Genomic DNA, 20,238 nt, shown 5'->3' on the forward strand with positions numbered 1-20,238 from the left:
TGCAAGGCACAAATATATATAGGATTTGAGATGGATGCGTTTTTGTCCAGACATACAATAATCAAACAATAATGCAAGAAGCCCATAAGTGCATAATGATAACCAGGTATTTATGACCTTGCATTCAAACATGGAATCATTACTACTGACAATCTCAAATCAAGGCAGAACAAACGCTGACACACTTTGCATCGGTTTCACAAAAATCGCCACCTTAGCTTCCTATCCCTACTACATATGTTGGTAGAAGCACCGGTTCTTCATCAGTTTCTTCAATAATGATTAACTGAGAATAGGGAAGGAAATGGGGATGCAACCGGTAATCACAGCAAAGTAGGAGTGAGGATTTCTACAAATATCATCTTGCAGGCAACCATGATTCAGCTATTACAATTGAAATCTATACAACCCCTATGGAAGACATGACCTTAATCTTCCACACGGGGAGTGTGAATTTCAAATGGGATTACCGGAATGGGTGACTATTTGAAATCTACATCCCCTGTGTGGGAGATTAAGGTTGTGTCTTACCAGAGAAGATGTGAGGAAAAGGAGATAGATAAAGCTATCCTCAAACAAAATATGTGTACAGCCGCTCATTCAAAAGTAATCACGCTATTTATATTTAACAATAAAATACAACAAAGGGGTTTACAATTCCGAGTGGAAATTAATCAACCGTGGTCGGCAACACACATCACATCAACATGATCAAAGACTACTTTCAAGTAGATGTGTAACTACTTGAGAATAAAGGACTATGAATAGGTGCGACAGGATTACCTACGGGATTATCTCAAGGATGTAATTCTGTTCTCTCTCCTTTTCTTACATCTTCTCTGGTCTTACATAGGGGGTGTATGGATTTCAGCTGGAATAGCCGATTGCCTTATTTGTAGTATACAACAGAAAAGTAGGTCAGCCGGGTTTGATACTAACATAAATTCTTGCAAAATTTCTATGAAATCTTATACGTGCAAAAATACTGTAAAACAATTTCTTTGCAAATTGGTATGAGTCTACTATTCTATGGTAATTGACTTTGCAAATTTGAATAATCAACTATTGGATTCCTTCATAAATATATCTACTTCAACTGAATTATGCACAATTTGAACTGAAATATGCACAAGTTTAAAATTGCTTGACACATGACTTTTTTGCAGTATTTTACTGCTTTAATACCGAAATATCTAGCAGCATCCTCAAACCTGTCAGTAAATCAACTCACTATATGGCGGAGCAAAAAGTAATTGGTTTTGTCAACTTTATTGACTTTTGAAGGATATCGCAGGGGAATTAAAACAAGTTACCATCATGCAACTTACTTTTTGTTATTATGCGAAGCGATGGTAAATCTGGTATTCCTGCTCCTTTATGGTAAGGTATCCTTGTGGTCAGGTACTATTAACAAAATGAACATATAAACAATATTATCATGTTAAAAGTGATTGCAGAGATGACCAGTTGGCTTCTTAGAAAATAGTCTTTTAGTACACATGCATGTTAAAGCATACAATACAACCCATCTAAATAGATCAAAAAGCTTAACTTCTAGCAATTTGGAGTTTCCAAATCAAAAATAGAGACAAGACGTTTATTTCGTTATTACTATTACCGTTATTGTAAATTGTTACAAGAAACCAGCAATTATAGCTGCAGTGCTTAAGTTTACAGTTGTTTTGTCAAAGTGTTTTTAAAAATACACTCAAATATTCTTAGACAGAATTATTATGGCACACATCCACCCACCCACCCCGACACATACATCCCAGAGACCCTCACACATATGTGATGTGATCAAGCAAAATCAGTCAGAACTAGGAAATATTGATTTTGAGATATAGCCAAACAAAGGCAATATTTCCTTTTGTTTCCTATTGTTTTGGAAACTCTTTCATTGCTCATATCTTTGGAACTGATTGTTCATTTTCAATGTTTTTTTTTTTAAATGCAGCTTTGCAAAAGCTTCTTACTATCCTATAAGAAACTGAAAATTTATTATTTCCGAGTTCCGACTGATTTTGCTTGATCGCATCACATATACTGGTAACATAAGACCCATTAGCTATGGGAAAAATACTCACCTGCAAATGCATATAGACCCCAATTTACTACCAAACTTTGGATCCAATAAGGATACCCCGCTTAAAAAAATTAATATTTGTGTAGACTTTTGGAAACTTTTGCGGTAGATGGCAGACAATGGACATCCACAGTTTATTAGAATGTGATAGGGAAAAGTACATGCTTTAATACACACACACCCCACACAAACTTTAAGTCACATACACATGAGGGCAGGTCTGTACTTGTAGCATGCTTCTATTTGGAACACATGTATGTATGGGCGACATTATCGGTTGTGACCCCGATGTATACAACTACCGCTTATCTGCCATGCTCTATATAACACACTTGATGATTTAATTGATTACTATTAGTCTATAATTCTACAGGACAATAGATGCAAAATTACTTAATCAGGCAGCACCTTTCAATTTGGATTTGTACTCTGTCACATTTGAGGTTTATAGAGCAACATTATCCAACATATCAACTACACTGTAGCATTAGTTTACTTCTGTATTGTAACATTTTCATACAATACTAGAATGTGGATGATGATTAAAATCATTGTAAGCACACTGATTTTGAATTGAATTGAATGTAATTGATATCCTCACCAAAATACAGGATGTCATTAGAATTTATTGTAAACCACGAATCACAGGATACAAAAACCACACCATCTGATCCAACCAAACCAAAATGTTAATATTATCATCATCAACGTGCTGAATTCCTAGCATCTCTAGTATATTTGGTTGCCAAATTATGAACTTTTATAGCATCCAAGTTATATTTTACTGCATTTAGCTCCTTATTTTTGCCTGCATCTTAATTTCATAATTGCAGCCTTTGGCCTGTTTTTTTCAGATCATGTTACACATTTGGGGTATTCCACTTAAAATCCATACACCCCTATGGACGACATGATATTAATCTTCCACACAGGGGGTGTAGATTTAAAATGGAACCACCATTCAGGTAACCCCATTTGAAATTCACATACCCTGTGTAGAAGATAAAGGTGATATCTTCCATAGGGGTGTATGGACTTGAATTGGAAAGGCCCATTTGGACTAGGTAAAGTTGATCTCAAATTCAGCAGGCGATACTGTTTGAAATGCACACCTGTATGGTGCTAGGAGAGTGGTCTTCAAATCATGGCAGGCAGGCAGGCAGGCCATATTAATTTCAATATTCACGTTGCCACTTAACCTTTGAGACTTGCTACTCAGGCCAAGGCTAGGTCTGTTGCGTTGGTGCGTTTGTTACAAATATGTGAACAAGTACAAAATGTAAGAATATAGTTTGATATTTTAGGGGTATTTTGCCATTGCGACAACATTTTCCAAGTGGCTAAACATTTCCGCAGTGACAAATCATTGGAGCCAATAATCAGCCTAGAACTCAAAATCTCTGCAGATAACTGAAAATGCAATGTATCACAGGGGAAAAAGCCAGACTATATACTGGAACTTTTAAGTCTTAAAATATTAAAATTCAATCAATCTTGGTCCACCATTTGATCCAAGTATAAAATATTCATGATATCTGTATATTTGGATCATCTGATATTTTGACATGGATTTCATTTTCATACGATACCCACCTTTCCTGGTTCTATTCCATTTTTGATTTTCTTTTTGTTGTTTGTTGTTGTTTGTTTCTTTTTGCCTTTTATCTTGTTCTGTACTCCAACTAACGCTGAAATGAATTGATTTTTCATCTCTTTCTCATACTCTAGCTCTTCTCTCAGCGCCAGCTGCGTGACCAAGACGTCCGAGAATTCTTTGATAGTTTCATCCATCTCCTCCAGTAATTCATTCAATTCCAGTAGAGACATGCATTTGAGTTCTGGAAAAACAAAAACAGAAGCATAATGAGTAATGTTTTCCCATATTTATAATCATGCGCAGGCAAAGCAAAGGTGAATCTTTCCTGTTACAAAACATTCCCTGTCACAATTATTTCATCAAATAAAATATTTTGTCTAGCAAATCAAAGTTCAATGAACACCATGACACTTGCCTTATAAATCCTAATGGGGTAAATATTACTCTGTTAACCTGTTTTCAGTCACAGTGAAAGATAAAAAAAAATGTATATATTTCTAGAAAAATGTAGGCGATGTTGAACAACCAAGTATTTTTTGGCCTTAAGTATAATAATTACAGAATGTTTGTAATACAGTTCTTGTTCATTAATAACATTTATAGAAGTAAAGTTACAAGAATTCAGCAACTTTTTTCTGTAATCACTTCTTTTCATCTCCGTTCACTTGTCATGTAACTTTTTTCCCTGAAGAAGCAACTCCTGAAAATAAAATGCTCACACTTTATTTTTCCTCTATCCACTGTATCATAACATGCACCAGAGGGCAATTCCTAACCCCTACTATCGTCACACAATACACAAAGCTACACACATGCATTTTCATATATATTACATCAACCTCAACAAACAATATTAATTTCACCTGGGAGTCGGTGACGTTAAATGATGAGAGGGAATTAAGTATCTCTAGAGCATCCACATTCCAATGAAACACTTGTGAAACTTGATGATAGCATCTTTAAACAGTTCTGCACTGATGATGCCAAATTGATATTTCATATTCAGACTTTCAAAGCTTTTATTGTGCAAGCTCTGAATGTGATCTCTTTGTAATGACTAGGCTGTATCCATTACAAGGGTTAGCAATTGCAAACTCTGAGTAGAATTCTGCTTTTAAGCACAAAACAAAGTCTATATTACTGATAAGTATCAAGTGATATATTCCAAGCTGTGAACTAGACTGCAGGTCATGTTTTTTGCTATCTACTGTAGACAGTTAGAATAAGATAACAAGTTCTTGTATTATAGCACCAATTATTATTTTTTATATATTGTCTAGCAACTCCTGAAATCCTTTTGAAAGCTTTTTGTTAACCAACATCACAGGAAGAAAAGGGGTCACTGCAGTCATTTCTCAGATTAAAGTTTATCTTTTAAATGGGTATATTTTTGATCAAATTTCACTTTATGGAACCATCAAAGGTGTAGTCTTCAAATCTACTAATTGTACTACAGTTGCCCATATGCTTCAAAATTGTTTGCCTTAGTCTTTTTTTTTATTATCAAAGTTCACTTCATGAAATATTATTTTTCAGTTTTATTCTTCAAAATCTACCTGTAGTACCATGGCTGTTCATATACTTCACAGTTTTTGCCTGAAGTACTCCCAACTTAAATGTAAACACTTGTGAAATTAAATAATGTCAGACTCATGCTTCCAATGGTGTTCTTGACCTGCATACATACTGAAAACAGGCCCCTAGAACACATATTGTGGCACACTCTTATTGCAAGCCTCCTAGCTTTGTCAGAATTACCATTGCATGTGAGGTTAGTTCCATATATATTGCAAGTCATGAGATACCAATAATAAACATTTCCTTTTAATAAAGCACTGGCCTAATATCCCGATGGCTATTAAATCATATGGATTCTACCACTGGCAATAAAAGCTGCCTGATGAGGGAAGTATCAGAAGCTTGTATGCATGCGGGACAACATATCATTAACTTACAACGTGTATGTTCAATGATAGGGGAAATTCACCAAATCATTTCTATCATAATTTAATTTCACCCAGTGTTGTTGCCAAACTACCTTTCTTATTTTAAACATATAATACTGCAAAATTATGAATTGAACTTAAAGAAACATGGAAACATGCTCTAAGTAATGCCACCATGATAACTAGAGGCAAACTGCGTCAAATATTCCACAATTTGGTGTATTCCGCAAATTATGGAATTCAAAACTTTGGGACTAATGAGATTCTTGATGGAAAAAGAAAATTGGTAGGCAATGTCAAATCTAAAGTGAAGTTACACCTGGTAAGTAATTGCTACATGACCAATGAACTGCAAATGCTGTTCATTTCTGGTTAAGTGATGACACAGCAGTCTAAGACTTCAAATCATAATAAAGAGGTAACTTGAGGTTGTGGGATTGAATCCCTGCGGTGTGAATGTGTTGCACACTAAGGCAAGTCTCTTCACCCCTATTGCCTCTCCCCACCCAGATGTACAAATGGGTACTAGCTTTATGAACTGGGAAGGTAACAGACTTGCAGTGGAGGTGTTGCAACATTATATGGAAGAGTCTGTTCACTTCAAAAGAGATGGGACTCCGGCCTGTGAACACAGGTCCGGCACCTTAGTAACTATGTATTCCAGTGGTTAGTGATCAACTTCTAAACTCTAGAGAATCTACCAAATGGTCTTTATAAATTCAGATGTAAGGCCCCTATTCAACTGAATATGAATAAAGCAGCTATTTCCACCATCATCTGACCATTGCAAATCACATGACAACCATTCTGTGATGGCACATAAAGCATAGCTACTTGTAAACAAACCTGTAAAATTGATTAAATCCCTTAGTACTCATGCATCTATCCACAACTCTAAATTAAACTGCAATATGGCAGAAATCACTGTCCTATACTGGTTTCATCCAACCGAAGTAGGATGGTAAAGAAGCAAATTGTCTTTGACGATGATTGCATATATTTTGACTTCTTCATATTAAATTGATTGACTTTCCAACATTTCCCTCACCTTTGTTTCAAGTTTACAATGTTACTGTGCATCTCGGTTTTAAGTTTGCAATGTTTCTATGCACTGCATCATAATTTTAAAATTTGAAAGTAAGAACGCAAGTGGAGGGTATCTTACACAATGAGACATAAAGTAAAGTACTTTAAAGAATGTACCTAAAGGAGCCCCTTCATCACCTAAAAAAAACCCACCAAAACTGTGAATGAAAATAGTAATAAAAAGTCATTTGTCCGAAGTTTGACAAAGGATATTGTCTTTGAATATTTGCACCTGCCTCATCATTTCTTTTTCATCATCTTAAAATAAATATCACAACATTATACCCATTAACTATTTCCACACTACCCCTACTTTGATTTTAACTTGAGACACCTAGCCATTGCAAATCCCTCGCTTAAGAGGCTTTTTAGTGTCGTTACGACAGCGATTTCCATCACAATGTTTGTGAATAATCTAAGCTGACGTCACCTTGCAGTAGATTGTGTTGACAACTAGCTCTCTCATGTTGAGGCCCTGTGAAGCATTTGAAGTTGGGAAAATAAAAAGCTGGCTGTTGTGTAGCCTTGTGAAATTTTATCACATACAATTCATGCATGAGACGCTTGGCTTAAACATGAAAAACATAATGCAGAAGTAATCAGGCTGTATTTAATATTGATTCATTGTGTTTAATGTATTATGGGCTTACATGATGTATGCATGTCTAGGATAAATTTGAAAATTATACCCAAGTATTTTGAGCTTATATTGAAAACTAATGGATTAACTCAAATTCTTCAGGCATTGTGAGTTTTGCATTAGTAATCTTGTTGATGTTGTCTATATTTATGATCAAAAGTTACAATTAATGTAGGCATTCTTCACTATTCCAAAATGGAATATCATATAAACAAACAGTAGTATGTGCCTGTTCCTGGGAAACATACCTTATTCATAAATTAAAGCTTGCACATAAATACACATTGTGGATTTACTTGCTTTTGGGATTTTCCCTCCCCCAACATAATACACATGTTCAGATTGCCTTTAAAAATAGAGCACACATTTTGGAAGCACTATCATTTCTATGGATATACAAGTATTACACAACTGATAATGAAATCCATCTATGCACTATCTACTGAAGATAGCAAATACTTGTTGTGATCAAAAGTTACAATTAATGTGGGCATTCTTCACTCTTCCAAAAGGTAACATCATACAAACAAACAGACATTAGTGTGCCTGTTCCTGGGAAACATACAAATATGTTTTTACCCTCAATGTTCACATAGTCTGCTTTTGCATTACAGTGCCTTGATAAAGAGACCACAAATCACTTTAGAATAATAATAATCCGTCCTTGAGCTATCTACTGATGATAACACCTGCTCTTTCAAAAATACATATTTTATTAACCTTGTTATTCAGCCCACATACCGGTAGCCTATTAAAGGTTTTACATTGCTTGATAAAGAAAGCACACAATCCTGGGAGCACAATCACTTAAACAAGTATCACAAAATTGTCAGGCTGTCAGGTAGTCTGGCTTTACGCTATCTACTGAAGATAGCATCTACTCTTTCAAAATTAGTATATTTTATTAACATTTCATTGATAGAGAGTGCACAGCCAAATCTCGGAAGCACAATTATGCCTGTAGATATGTGTAAAAGAATCATATAGTTGCAAATGTACATGTAATTCATCTTAGCGCTATCTACTGAAGATAGCTAGCACCTGCTCTTCCAAAAATATATATATTTTATTTAAACCTCAAATTATTCACATTGAAACTCACATAGGCGCTAAGGTTTGAAAATGCCTTGATAAAGAGAGTACAAAATGTATAGAACACATCTGTAGATACAATATCACAAAATTGTTAATCTTGTAAGCTATCCCTGCATATCTACTGAAGATAGCACCTGCTGTATAAAAAATACACTATTTTCTTAATATCATTATTTACGTATATGTTACGTTTCTGTAAAATATTCATTGTAATCTTTTTGTAAGCATCTTGAGTCATAAAACACCTGAGTTGCAAACACAATTAATCCTGTATTACCTGTAATCTGCCCTCACTTAAAATGTCACAGGCTTCAAATAGAAGTTAAAATGTAGCAACAAATTAGTTGTTGATTTGTGAAGTGTGACAGTTCTTTTGGTAAATTGGGTTGTCTGAGCCAGATCTAATTTCCTCAAGTCAAGTTGTAAAACACTAATAATGTTACAAACACTTATAATTGGAACAACTATGTAGGTCAACGAAACACAACAGACAAAGATTTAATGCTTTGAAAAGTTGACAAATTAATGCTGAAGGCTTTACGGAAGAAAAATATGATTTTGCCTTGTATATTAGTAATTTCATATTGAACAATGTTTGTGACAAAAAGATCTAATGTATTACTATATGTGATATCTTGTCTTGTCTGGTTAGGGACAGAATGGGTTTACCAAGTGGGAGGTTGCTTAGTCACATATATCACACAAAAAACACTGACAGTTCACACACACCCCTACCCCCATCCCCCAGACACATACATGCGTTTAACCACCACCAAACACTGACAGCAATAATCCATTTTGAATTATCACTATCCAACTGCAGGCAGACAAACATGTTTAAGTTGTATTCACCTTACCAGGGTCCTTTCAAGTTTTCATTATTCAAGTGCAGCGTCACTCTATATGTTTATAATGCAATTTTATGCTGTTATTGATATAGTGACATTAACCTGGATCTGTGGACATCCACCGTTCCTGCACACCCCCTTCCACACACACACAAAACATTTTTGAATTTGCTACATGTAAAGATGGTGGTTGTTTCAGATTTCCTAAGAAATATTTTCATGCAAGAACTTTTCCTGCTAATTTGTTAAAATACTTCTTTTCCTTTCTTTCTTCCATGTTACATTGTGACAATATGTCTGACATGACAGATAAGATTCGGTACTAGCCTAGAGAGAGAATGACGTCTTCAGGAGAAGTGTGAAAAAACAGGTGGGAGTTAATGTCTGTATATGGTATTTCCCTCCAAGTCTTAATATGGACGGCACTGTGAATGCACAAAGACAGGTTCACTATGGTGTGTTAAGTGTACAATTGTACAGTCTGATGAAAGCTACATAATTACGGCACATTTTTGCAAGAAGATTTTATTACAAATTGGTGGAAGTCCTCTGTTTTGCTACAATCCATTTTCCTGAATTTATGCTGGTCCATCATTATAAACCTTCATAAACACACATGTCCAAGGCAATTCAATTTTCATATTGTTTAGCTTGTAATTCCTGAAATTAAACTGCTTGTAAAAATTACTTGTTTTACAGCACACAAACATCTGCTGTTATCATTTGGTTATATCGCTTCTTCCCAGAAGAAGTCCTCATCCTTGAACTGCTCTAGTTAGCATTCTATGAACTGTGGGTTGGAGTCTCAATCTACCAAGTCACAGCCATTATGTCTATGGTGGTGACTACGGCAACATTTTGTAATGTAATGTGCAATGCTTTATTGTTCAACCAACTGTTAACTGTTCATTGGAGTCTGTTATTTTACAGTCATATTGTCTCCTTTTTAGTCATCTATGCCATGCCGTGTATTGTCAAATTAACTCGCATCCATCTATCTGTAGTCTGATAAGTCATCACACAGACAGACACACAGATCAAGTTTCAATCATCATAAAACCTAACAAGCAGAAATTTGATTCCAGAGTCTGTTCGATGGTCTATACCTTCACTACATTTTCACTATTTTATCTTTGCTGAAACCATAATTACTAGAATCTGCATATATAATTTTGAAATTTAAAGCTTTTATCAAGAGCCTATAATTATGTGATGCAGCACATCAGCAATTTTGAAATGTTACCCTTCTTTACATCACAGTTATTGCAAAGCCCCGTTACCTTTACTTAAACTGGGGGAAAAACGGAAACCCACGATACTTCATAAAAGTATAATGGTGGTGTGATCCTATGACTTCATTATCATGAGCAAATAGCTGATATCTCACCATGAGAGGTGCAAATTACTTGACTTTTTCAATGCTGATTTTCAAGCTCATATTTCTTACTTAAGGTCGCATGTCACAAATAGGTCACCCAAAAATGGAGCAGCCGTAACATGAAAATGCTTTCTTCACACTTCAAGTTAGGTTTATTCTGAAAGTATAATACCTATTGTAGAAAGTTTGGTGTCATTTTGCAGATAATTATGTTCTTTTTCAAATACAAAAAACCCCATGTCAATTGGACAAGTACTTTGAGATTTATACCTCAATATGTAAGATGTGTCAATGGAGCAGCCGGTTCGGGAGAGCCGGTTCGGGAGAGCCGGTTCGGGAGAGCCCCATAGGGTTATACACAAAATTGTGAAAATATGGCAAACTTCAAACCTTTGTATCTTGAAAAGTACAACTAGCATGAACCTCAAATTGCACATATATCATCATGGATTGTAGATCTACATATTAGTACTTCAACTGTAACAAAAGATGTAACTAATTAATTGCCTAATTAAATATTAATTAAGACAGTTTTCCCTATTATGTTACTGTACAAAGTGTGCATACTAAGCTCCGACATTTCTAATTGGACTATCTCTTGCCCGAGTCACCCTGCTTATTCAAAAGAACACATATTTTTAAGGAAATTTGATGAGGAATTCAATTATGCTATTAGTTTTAGTGCCAAAAATGGAGGAAAAAGGTTATCATTAAAAAATTTCATAAAAATTGTGAAATAATTTTACAATTTTTGACCACCCTGTATGTTTAACGCAAGGGATACTAAACTCTTTCTTCCTAATTTGTTTGAAGGACCCATGCAATGTCTCTCTGAATCCATATTTATTTTGAACTACATAGCTTTCAGAAAAGGAAAAATATGGGGTTCACCATGACAAGAAAGATGCTAATTTTGTTGTTGTTCCACCCTGTATATTTCTCACCCACCCTGTATTATGATGTTATGCTTTGTTGATTTGGCATCCTTGTAATATAAGCTTTCCAGAAATATATACTTATAATGGTCTAAAATGTATTCATTAAAAGTTGTGTTGAATTGAATCAAAATTGGAGATATTTTTCTCATTCCCATCATGTTACACAAAAGATGACCAATTCATGACATGCGACCTTATGCATAAAAGCTACACTTTAATAGACACAAAAACTGCATTGATTGCAATGACTGAAAGATGACACCCACCAGTTCTATTTTGCTTTTTATTCAAAATGTTGAATGTGCCTTACAGGTAATGTTCCACAGAACATTGACATTTCATAAAAGGTTAAGTCTGAAACATAAATTGTACCAGAATTTTGATATAAACTATAACCACATGGTGCATTGGAATATCTAATATGATCTTTACCACACGATGCAAATGACACTTTGTTAAATTCCAGTAAAAATTGGAATTCTACTGAACAGCATAAAATAAGTCACTGTACATGTAACTTTCACCCAAATGATTGAAATATTTCAGAACATAACATAACAAATATACATAACGCTGAACAAGGTGCAGAAAGGATTGAACTTTTTGTCTGTAGAATTCTATCACATTTACATACTAATTTCACAGTGCCATCTAATGACACAGCCTTGTTTTAGGTGCAGTGACTTCTGAAGTACAAAGAGAAACCTAAGGCATCGGCATACATAGAAGTAATCATATCACATGCACCATAAGTGTCGACGTACTATGATACATATAAAATGGTTTCTTTTGATTTCAAACACATTCGATACTTTGTGAAAACAGCATTGTGATTCATCTATCAGCCATCTATAAATCATAGTTTAAGGGGGTACTACACCCCTGTCCAATTTTGTGCCTAATTTGGCATTTTTCTCAACAATTATAGCGCATTGGGGACAAGTAAGATATATATATTATAGGGGCAAGGACTACAACTACTGCACTGGAAATTTTATTTCAGCACAGACAACAGTTGTGGAGTTACAGTAAAAAAAATGAGGGAAACCCAATATTTGATCAATAAATCAATAACTAATTGCTTTGAGTTGCTGAATTTTCAGTAAAGTAGTTGTAGTCCTTGCCCCTATAATATACATATCTTACTTGTCACCGATGTGCTATAATTTTTGAGAAAAATGTAAAAATAGGCATAAAATTGGCCAGGGGTGTAGTACCCCCTTAAGCAGATACCCAAAGCAAAGCCAATTAAAATATGAAGGCAACTAACAACCAGCACCAGGATAGCTAATGAGACAATTTAAAATGTAAATGAAAATTTTGAATTAGGCACAATGGTAGAAAAGCATCCCAAGTACCAGCAACCCATGTTCACATGTGTTCACTTTAAATTAATACCTGCACTAATATAATAATTTTGCATGATATAATAATCATCTGGAGATATTATAATAAAAACAATCCCTTGTTTTGAAATGAATTACACACCGAACATAGACACAAGTTTGGAAACAAAAGCATGTTTTTTAATTCCAATTTATTTAGGTCAAGTCGGTTTCACCTGTTAAACTAGATGATTTACCGATAAGAATATTTCTGTCTGAGCCTGACTCCTGTTTTGAATCTTGAGGAATACTAGACTAGCATCCTTACGCATGCCTCATGCTCAAAAGACTGTGATTTGGGAAAATGAAGACTGTCTACCACTGACAGTCATACCTAGGGTATATCAGACATTGCTGGTTTAAAATAAATCCAGTTCAACTTCAGTTCACACATAAGATAATTTTATTACTGGAACCTAATTATCTTTTACAAAATACATTAACTAAGTTGATTGGTGGTCTGTGTCACCAGGGTCAGTCATGTAGTTTTCTACTCTTTTCTATTAATTCGAAAACTCATGCATATATTATTTTGAATATTTCATTATTAGTATACGCATTTTACCAATTATCTTAAAAACCTAGCTCATGCATATTGTCTAGTTTCATTATAAGTGGGCATCATGATTTAGCATAGTGAAAATGTAAATCAGCGACCAATATATTAACTTTATGTTAAAATGAATCACCATGAATTAAACGTGCAGCTACATTTAATCCTATGAGCCATATGAAAGTGAGTATGTTAAAATGACTTATTTGAAAATACAATTTATTGCACTATTAGTGATCCCAGCAAAGGAGTATTTGTTTATAGAATTGGCTTAAAAGTGAAAAATAAGTCAATAAAATTGTCATTAAATGTTTTTGTTTTGGAAAAAAATGATTGGCAACAAGGAAGGAAACAACAGTGGTGATGAATATGAAATTTTCATTTGCAGGGTAAATTAGCACACCTGATTTTTGATATTTTCTGATTCGCTCATTGATTCGCTTAAAGTTCGGTAGTGACGTCAATATTTTTTACGGTCGTGTCACCAGCATGCTGACAAACCGCCCTTGTATGTGTGACAGTGAGTGTACGCTCTGCATGATTAAATTTCTAAGCAAGCGAATCAGAACTGCAACCAGCTAAGACACTACTGAACTTGAGGTGAACCAAATTATAACAAATCACTAATGGTGCCTCTAATGTTTGCAAAAAGTCAAAATCTTGGATAAAATACTACTTTAAAATTTAGTGAATTATGCGAGCAACAAAATTACAATCTAATTGACTTGAAAACAGACACTGCTGCATTGCTTAACTTCCATCATGTCTGGGATGTATGTGGTTGAGATTGGGCTATTCTATTTGAAATCCATACACCCCCTATGGAAGACAAGCCTGAATCTCCCACACAGGGGGTATAAATTTCAAATGGAGTCACCCATTTAGGTAACCCCATTTGAAATTCACACTTCCAGGGTCGGCGATCATGTCTTCCAAAAAGGGTGTATGGATTTCAACTGGAATATCCCATTGGGTTTTTATCAAGTACAAGTACTGTCCCTAATCCATAATTCCTGGCTGATTTCAAGTCCATTACCACACTCAACTCCTGTTGTGTCCATAGATATCAAATGCCATTAAAATAGCAAGTGAATCAACCAGATGAAGATATTTTGCAAGGTCCTACTTAGTCAAATTAAGTTTTGTCAGGTAAAGTGGGTGCAGTGACATGTAGCTGTGGTGCTTGGGAAAAATATCAAAACAATGTTTCACACCACTCTCAAATTTAAAACAAATAATAATAAGACAGTGCAAATAAATAAACTTAACTATAAAAATACTTAAAAATCAAATTAAAAGTACAATTCAGATGAGAGAAAAATAAGTAAAATGTGGTAACTACATTGTACTGTAATCTTGTCAGTATTACACAACTAATTTATATGCAAATCTGTATTCTAAAAGCAGCATAATGAAGAAATGCAGAAACTACTCTACTATTTCTATCCTATAATTATACAGTTGAATATTTCATGATGACAAAAAAGCAAATTAAAAGTGTGGGCACATCCACTTTTCTGATTAATTAATTCTTTTCAAGTTTCAGCGACGTCTTTCTAGTCTCATTTACATAACATATCTGCTTATCTGTGCCAATGACATCATATAAATTAAAAATAAATAAATAAATAATAAATAAATAAATAAATAAAGATATAAGTAATAGTAGCATTTAAATGTCCCGTAAGTTATGACACCTAAAGCGAAATGAATTAAGATGAAACCCAACACTACTCTATGTTATTACCTCAACCAAGAAAAATAAGCAAAAAGAGAGAGAGAGAGAAATGAGATTGAATTAAAATAAAAACTGCAAAGTATATACCTGTATATCCATCTGTGTTTGCATCAAAAGGAGAAACAAAAACATAAAATGGTTATAATTGGAAACCCCTGTAAAATAGAAAAGAAACAAGTAGCATGCATCTTATTTATTTTTATATTTGTTTTTGAAAACAATAATTGTCCTCCTGTCTATCAAAACACTATTTGAATCATGATTATTGACATTTAGGTATTTTTGTTTCTTCAATTGTCTGCTTATCTGTCTGCTGTGATTGGGCTATTGCAGTTGAAATCTTTACACCCCCTAGATGAAAACATAACCTTAATCTTCCACACAGGGAGTGTGAATTTCAAATGTGACTAACTGAATGGAGATTAAGGTCATGTCTGCCATATGGGTGTATGGATTTCAACTGGAATAGCCAATTATACAACAACATCATGTTTTTAAAGCAATATTCATCATATTTTCAAAGCGATGTTTTTGAATTGCAAATCAACCAAATTTCTCATGACTGAAATTCAAATAACATGCATTAGCAGTTCTCAAATATTATGATGCATATTTTATCACATGATTGGAATTCTATGTATCCCTTGTTTATGAGCTTACAATGCCTACTAAATCCTTTTTACCTGTGGCAGCTTGGATTTAAAAATGGTATTAATTTGTTTTGAAATTGATTTTGAAATTCAATTCACTTTATACCACTTCATTGTTTACAATACACCAAGCCTAAGGCTAACTTCAACAAGTTCTATCAAATATTTCATCAAAGAGCCCAAACTCCATGTTCAAAAGTTGTTCAAGTGATCCACTCTGTGTGATTTCCTCTCCATTTCCATTTAAAATGAAGTTATTATTACTTGTGTAATTTCAACAAGTACTTTGTACCACTGGGTGCAAAATATTTCATTAGACACCACAAACATATTTCAAAATCCATGTTCAAAAATCGTTCAAGTGCTCCACTTCCTAAGATTATTACGTCCCTGTGCATTTCCATCTTATATGATGATAATGTTATAAATCACACATAACCTATTTATTTTCTCTCTCTCTTCATGAAGCAACCTAACACTAAAGCCAAGAATTTTCTGCTTTACAAATGCTAAATTCCGCTTTTCTCCGCTTTGTAATTTTATCACATTTCTGACATAATAAAATTTCACAAGAATTGGGTATCATGGCTGCAATGGGAGGTAGGACAGGCGTGGTACGGTAAATCTATGACGGATTTTACTTTATTTTGATGAATTTTGAAGACCCATTTCATTTAGTATTTTATTTATTTCTTTTCAATTGTATTTTTTTGTTTTTCTATGTCATTTTTGCTTATTTTTTTTATTTTTTCTCAGAAATGCGTTTTCCGCTCTACCTCAGAATTCCGCGATTTTCGCGGAATTTCCGCAACGCGGAGAATTCTTGGCTTTACCTAACACCATCTAGAACACCTGATCAAACAAACAAGTAAATCTAATGTACATCAATCCTGCTTGCACATGTATGACTTTTATTACTTATTGCACATATGACAGTCAAACACACTTCACTTGCTGCATGGGTTTCTCTTGAAATAAAGTAATAAATAATGTGTGAACTATTATAAAAGGTACTTCCTTAAAGGTAATAAATTGGAAGTGGAGATTTCATCTTGATTTGGCACACAAATAAGTTTTAAAATGACACCATTGTAGTTTCCATGAGAATTTTCTTATCATTTTCTTTATATTATGCAAATTGTTAATCACCAATATCTCAGAACTAGTCTGGCTGACTTAGGTACCTGTAACAGGTAACATATTTCTTGGAAAGTTTTGGCTAGCTACATGAGATGGGCATCTGAAGCAAACTATTTGATCCCTTCTTCCAATAGATAAACCAAAAGTAAATCTATAGGAGTAATATATTTTGGATTCTGTTATTTAATACAAAGAAACATGACTTATTCTGAAGTTAACGTTTGATCAAAGCAAGTAACAATATGTCGTCATTTGTAATATTTTATGAAGTTAGACAAATATATGGGAAATTAACAATCCTTTTGCATTCTCCTGTATACAACACCCCAAGAACACTTGCACATTAAAATTTATGAGGCTGTAATTATTTCTTTCAATTATAGCTTTATGCATTCTGTCAAAATGATGTACATTCTTCATCGTGATTCAACCACAAAGAGCAAGATTAAATTGGTACTCTTCAGCCTCAAGTTTGTAACAAAATATATCTTGGTAACTTTTGATGTTATTCAGGTGATATTTCATAACACTTTTCATTTTTTGATTTCTAATTGTGAAACAAATGGTTAATTCATTACCAACAGGTGTAAATTCAGAAATGTAGGAAATTTCACACAATTCATGCACCTAAAATTAATTACTATTTCACAACATAAAATAATCATATAGCTCACCAGCATAATAATAATACCTCAGATTATCAGATACAATATATACCATATTGCACGAGGCCAATTTATGCCCTTACAAGATAAAATCTTGTCATTAAATTATGACACACAAGTCTATCATTTCCCACTGTCTTAGGGCATTAAACATGCAAATATAACCATTTAAGCCAGCATCTTGTCCTATTTACTAACTCATAATTCACAGATCTGGTAAAATTGTGCTTATTATCAATTATTCATGCTATATCTAACACCCTGGAGACTCCATAGTCTTACAAATGCATTGGGTATAAATAATAGATAGTTATAAAAATAGATTATGTGTGAAAAAAGATGGTTACCCACAAATTAAGCTGGTGATGGCTCAACGAGAATGGTGACACCACAAAATGCACAAATTTAGTTTTTAATTGCAAAGTACATAATATGTTATTATATTCTACAGTCTACACTGCAGTAGTAATTTAACCTATAAAAACCATCAGTAATACCAATAGTGGCCAACATCTAAATGACAAACCTTACATTTTCAAATCTGGGAAATTCACAAAAATAAACGTTGCACAAAAATAATTGTGATTAGAGCATAGAGTAGCCCTGGGTAAGTCATTTACTATTCACACTGATGCTAATGTTAAATATTAATCTGCTAGCTAGCCGTCCGCATGCACACATGTACTGCTTTCATTCGCTCACACATTCTATCATTATATTTGTGGCCATATTATTTTTCTTCTAGCCTTACATAGACTTTAATTACATTTTGCTTCTTACACTAAAGCTTCAAATTATTGAAACTGAAATAATCTATTCAATTTCAAAACAGTATTTCAAATAACTATTAATTTGAAAACCTATTTTCCTTTTCTTTCTTCTTCAAATGCATGATTCAAAGTGGATTTAATCCTTAAATACACAATGACTCTCAGAAAATTAATCAGCACTTGTTGACCTGATTTTGCTAGATGCTCTAAAAAATAAAAGATGGAATAGGAACTATTTGAGATGCACACAATTACATCGAATGTATTTCCTATACATTCTCTATCTGAACTTCACAAAATGGATTTGTCAAGAGTAATTATTTGAATATTTGGAAACACACCAACTAGCAATCCCTAAAAACAAATAAATAAATAAATAAATAAATAAATAAATAAATAAATAAATAAATAAATAAATAAATAAATAAATAAAACAAAAAGATGAAATATTTAGTTTGATTTGTAATCTTTTCATTGCTGTATTTTACTGTGTTATCTGCAGTAGACAGCATTAGTGCATAGTGATATGTTATCTAGAAGATAGCATAAAAATTAAAGTGTTTACCAAATTTTGAATAATGCAAGTGAAAATATTTACATGTAACATTTCATTTACTATTTTGTGCAGACACCATGGATATAAAATTATGTCTTTCCATGTATTGTGTGAATTACTATCTACTGAAGATAGCATTACAATATGTAAAACTAAATGCATGTTTTCAAATATTTAAGTGAGACTTGCTATCTACTGAAGAAAGCACATTTAAGATATTTACGATTTCCATTCCAGATAAGAAATTTGAACCTGCAATCTAATGTCGATAGCAAAACCACACAATATATTATTTACACTAGGTTTTGCTGTTGTTGACAGTAATCAGCATATAGATGAGGAACACTATCTACTCCAATATAGATAATATGAAATTCAACTCTTTTTAGTTTATCATACCATCCAATTAAATATTAACTGCAGTCTGACTGATGCATCCATTGAGCTGAATTTCATATAAATTTATTCTCAAAAAGACTGCACTAAGGTTACATAATTCAAATTCATCTCACATGGTTAGTTTTATGCTATAACCATTCCATCTATGGGAGAGCTCACAACAACGACACAAGCTTTTTGAACTCATGTATAAACATGACATGCAGTGATTTACTGTGCAGCTGTCTGCACTCACATCTAGTACATATCCAAAACAAGTTCTATTGTTTTAAATTTCTTGGAAAATATATTTTCAGCTGAACATTATGCCATTTTGTGAAAATTGGGCTCACAGCTTAGAAAAGAAAATGTATCTGATCCAATGTGTAACAACAGACTAAAAACTTGATGATGATCATCAGATTTTATAGTGTGTTTACTGTGAAAATAACATGGGGCAACATGACGGCCATGATAACTGATTCTTAGTCAGTTGCTGTGGCTTAGCTTATTAGTGCTGAATATCATTGGTTTCTGGATGCCATCTATCACACAGTAGACGGCAGCAATTGCGTCGTCGCAGAAGACACAGGTCGAAGTGCCAGTATGTAGCGCGTTCGATAATAATACGCAAACGAGATTGCAGAACGCGCAACTAAAATGATAAACAAGTTTCATTCATTTTTAAAAAGGGGAGTGCGCTGTTTCCACTACGATAAAATATTGAACCTGCCTGTTGGCTATCATACGGTAAAGGATAGTAAAAACAAAAATACAGATCATTTATTC

The 20,238-nt window shown here is 33.7% G+C and overlaps 1 protein-coding gene across 1 annotated transcript in view; it reads right to left on the bottom strand.

The window, feature by feature from the left end:
* The window catches only part of LOC140152482 (fasciculation and elongation protein zeta-2-like), an 86,537-nt gene that overhangs the window by 25,177 nt on the left and 41,122 nt on the right, over positions 1 to 20,238 (bottom strand). Inside the window, 2 exon segments of the mRNA XM_072174811.1 lie at positions 1,329 to 1,404; positions 3,680 to 3,924. Of these exon segments, the coding sequence (XP_072030912.1) occupies positions 1,329 to 1,404; positions 3,680 to 3,924 (321 nt within the window).

Source organism: Amphiura filiformis, chromosome 5, assembly GCF_039555335.1.
Source record: "Amphiura filiformis chromosome 5, Afil_fr2py, whole genome shotgun sequence".
Taxonomy (NCBI): Eukaryota; Metazoa; Echinodermata; class Ophiuroidea; order Amphilepidida; family Amphiuridae; genus Amphiura; species Amphiura filiformis.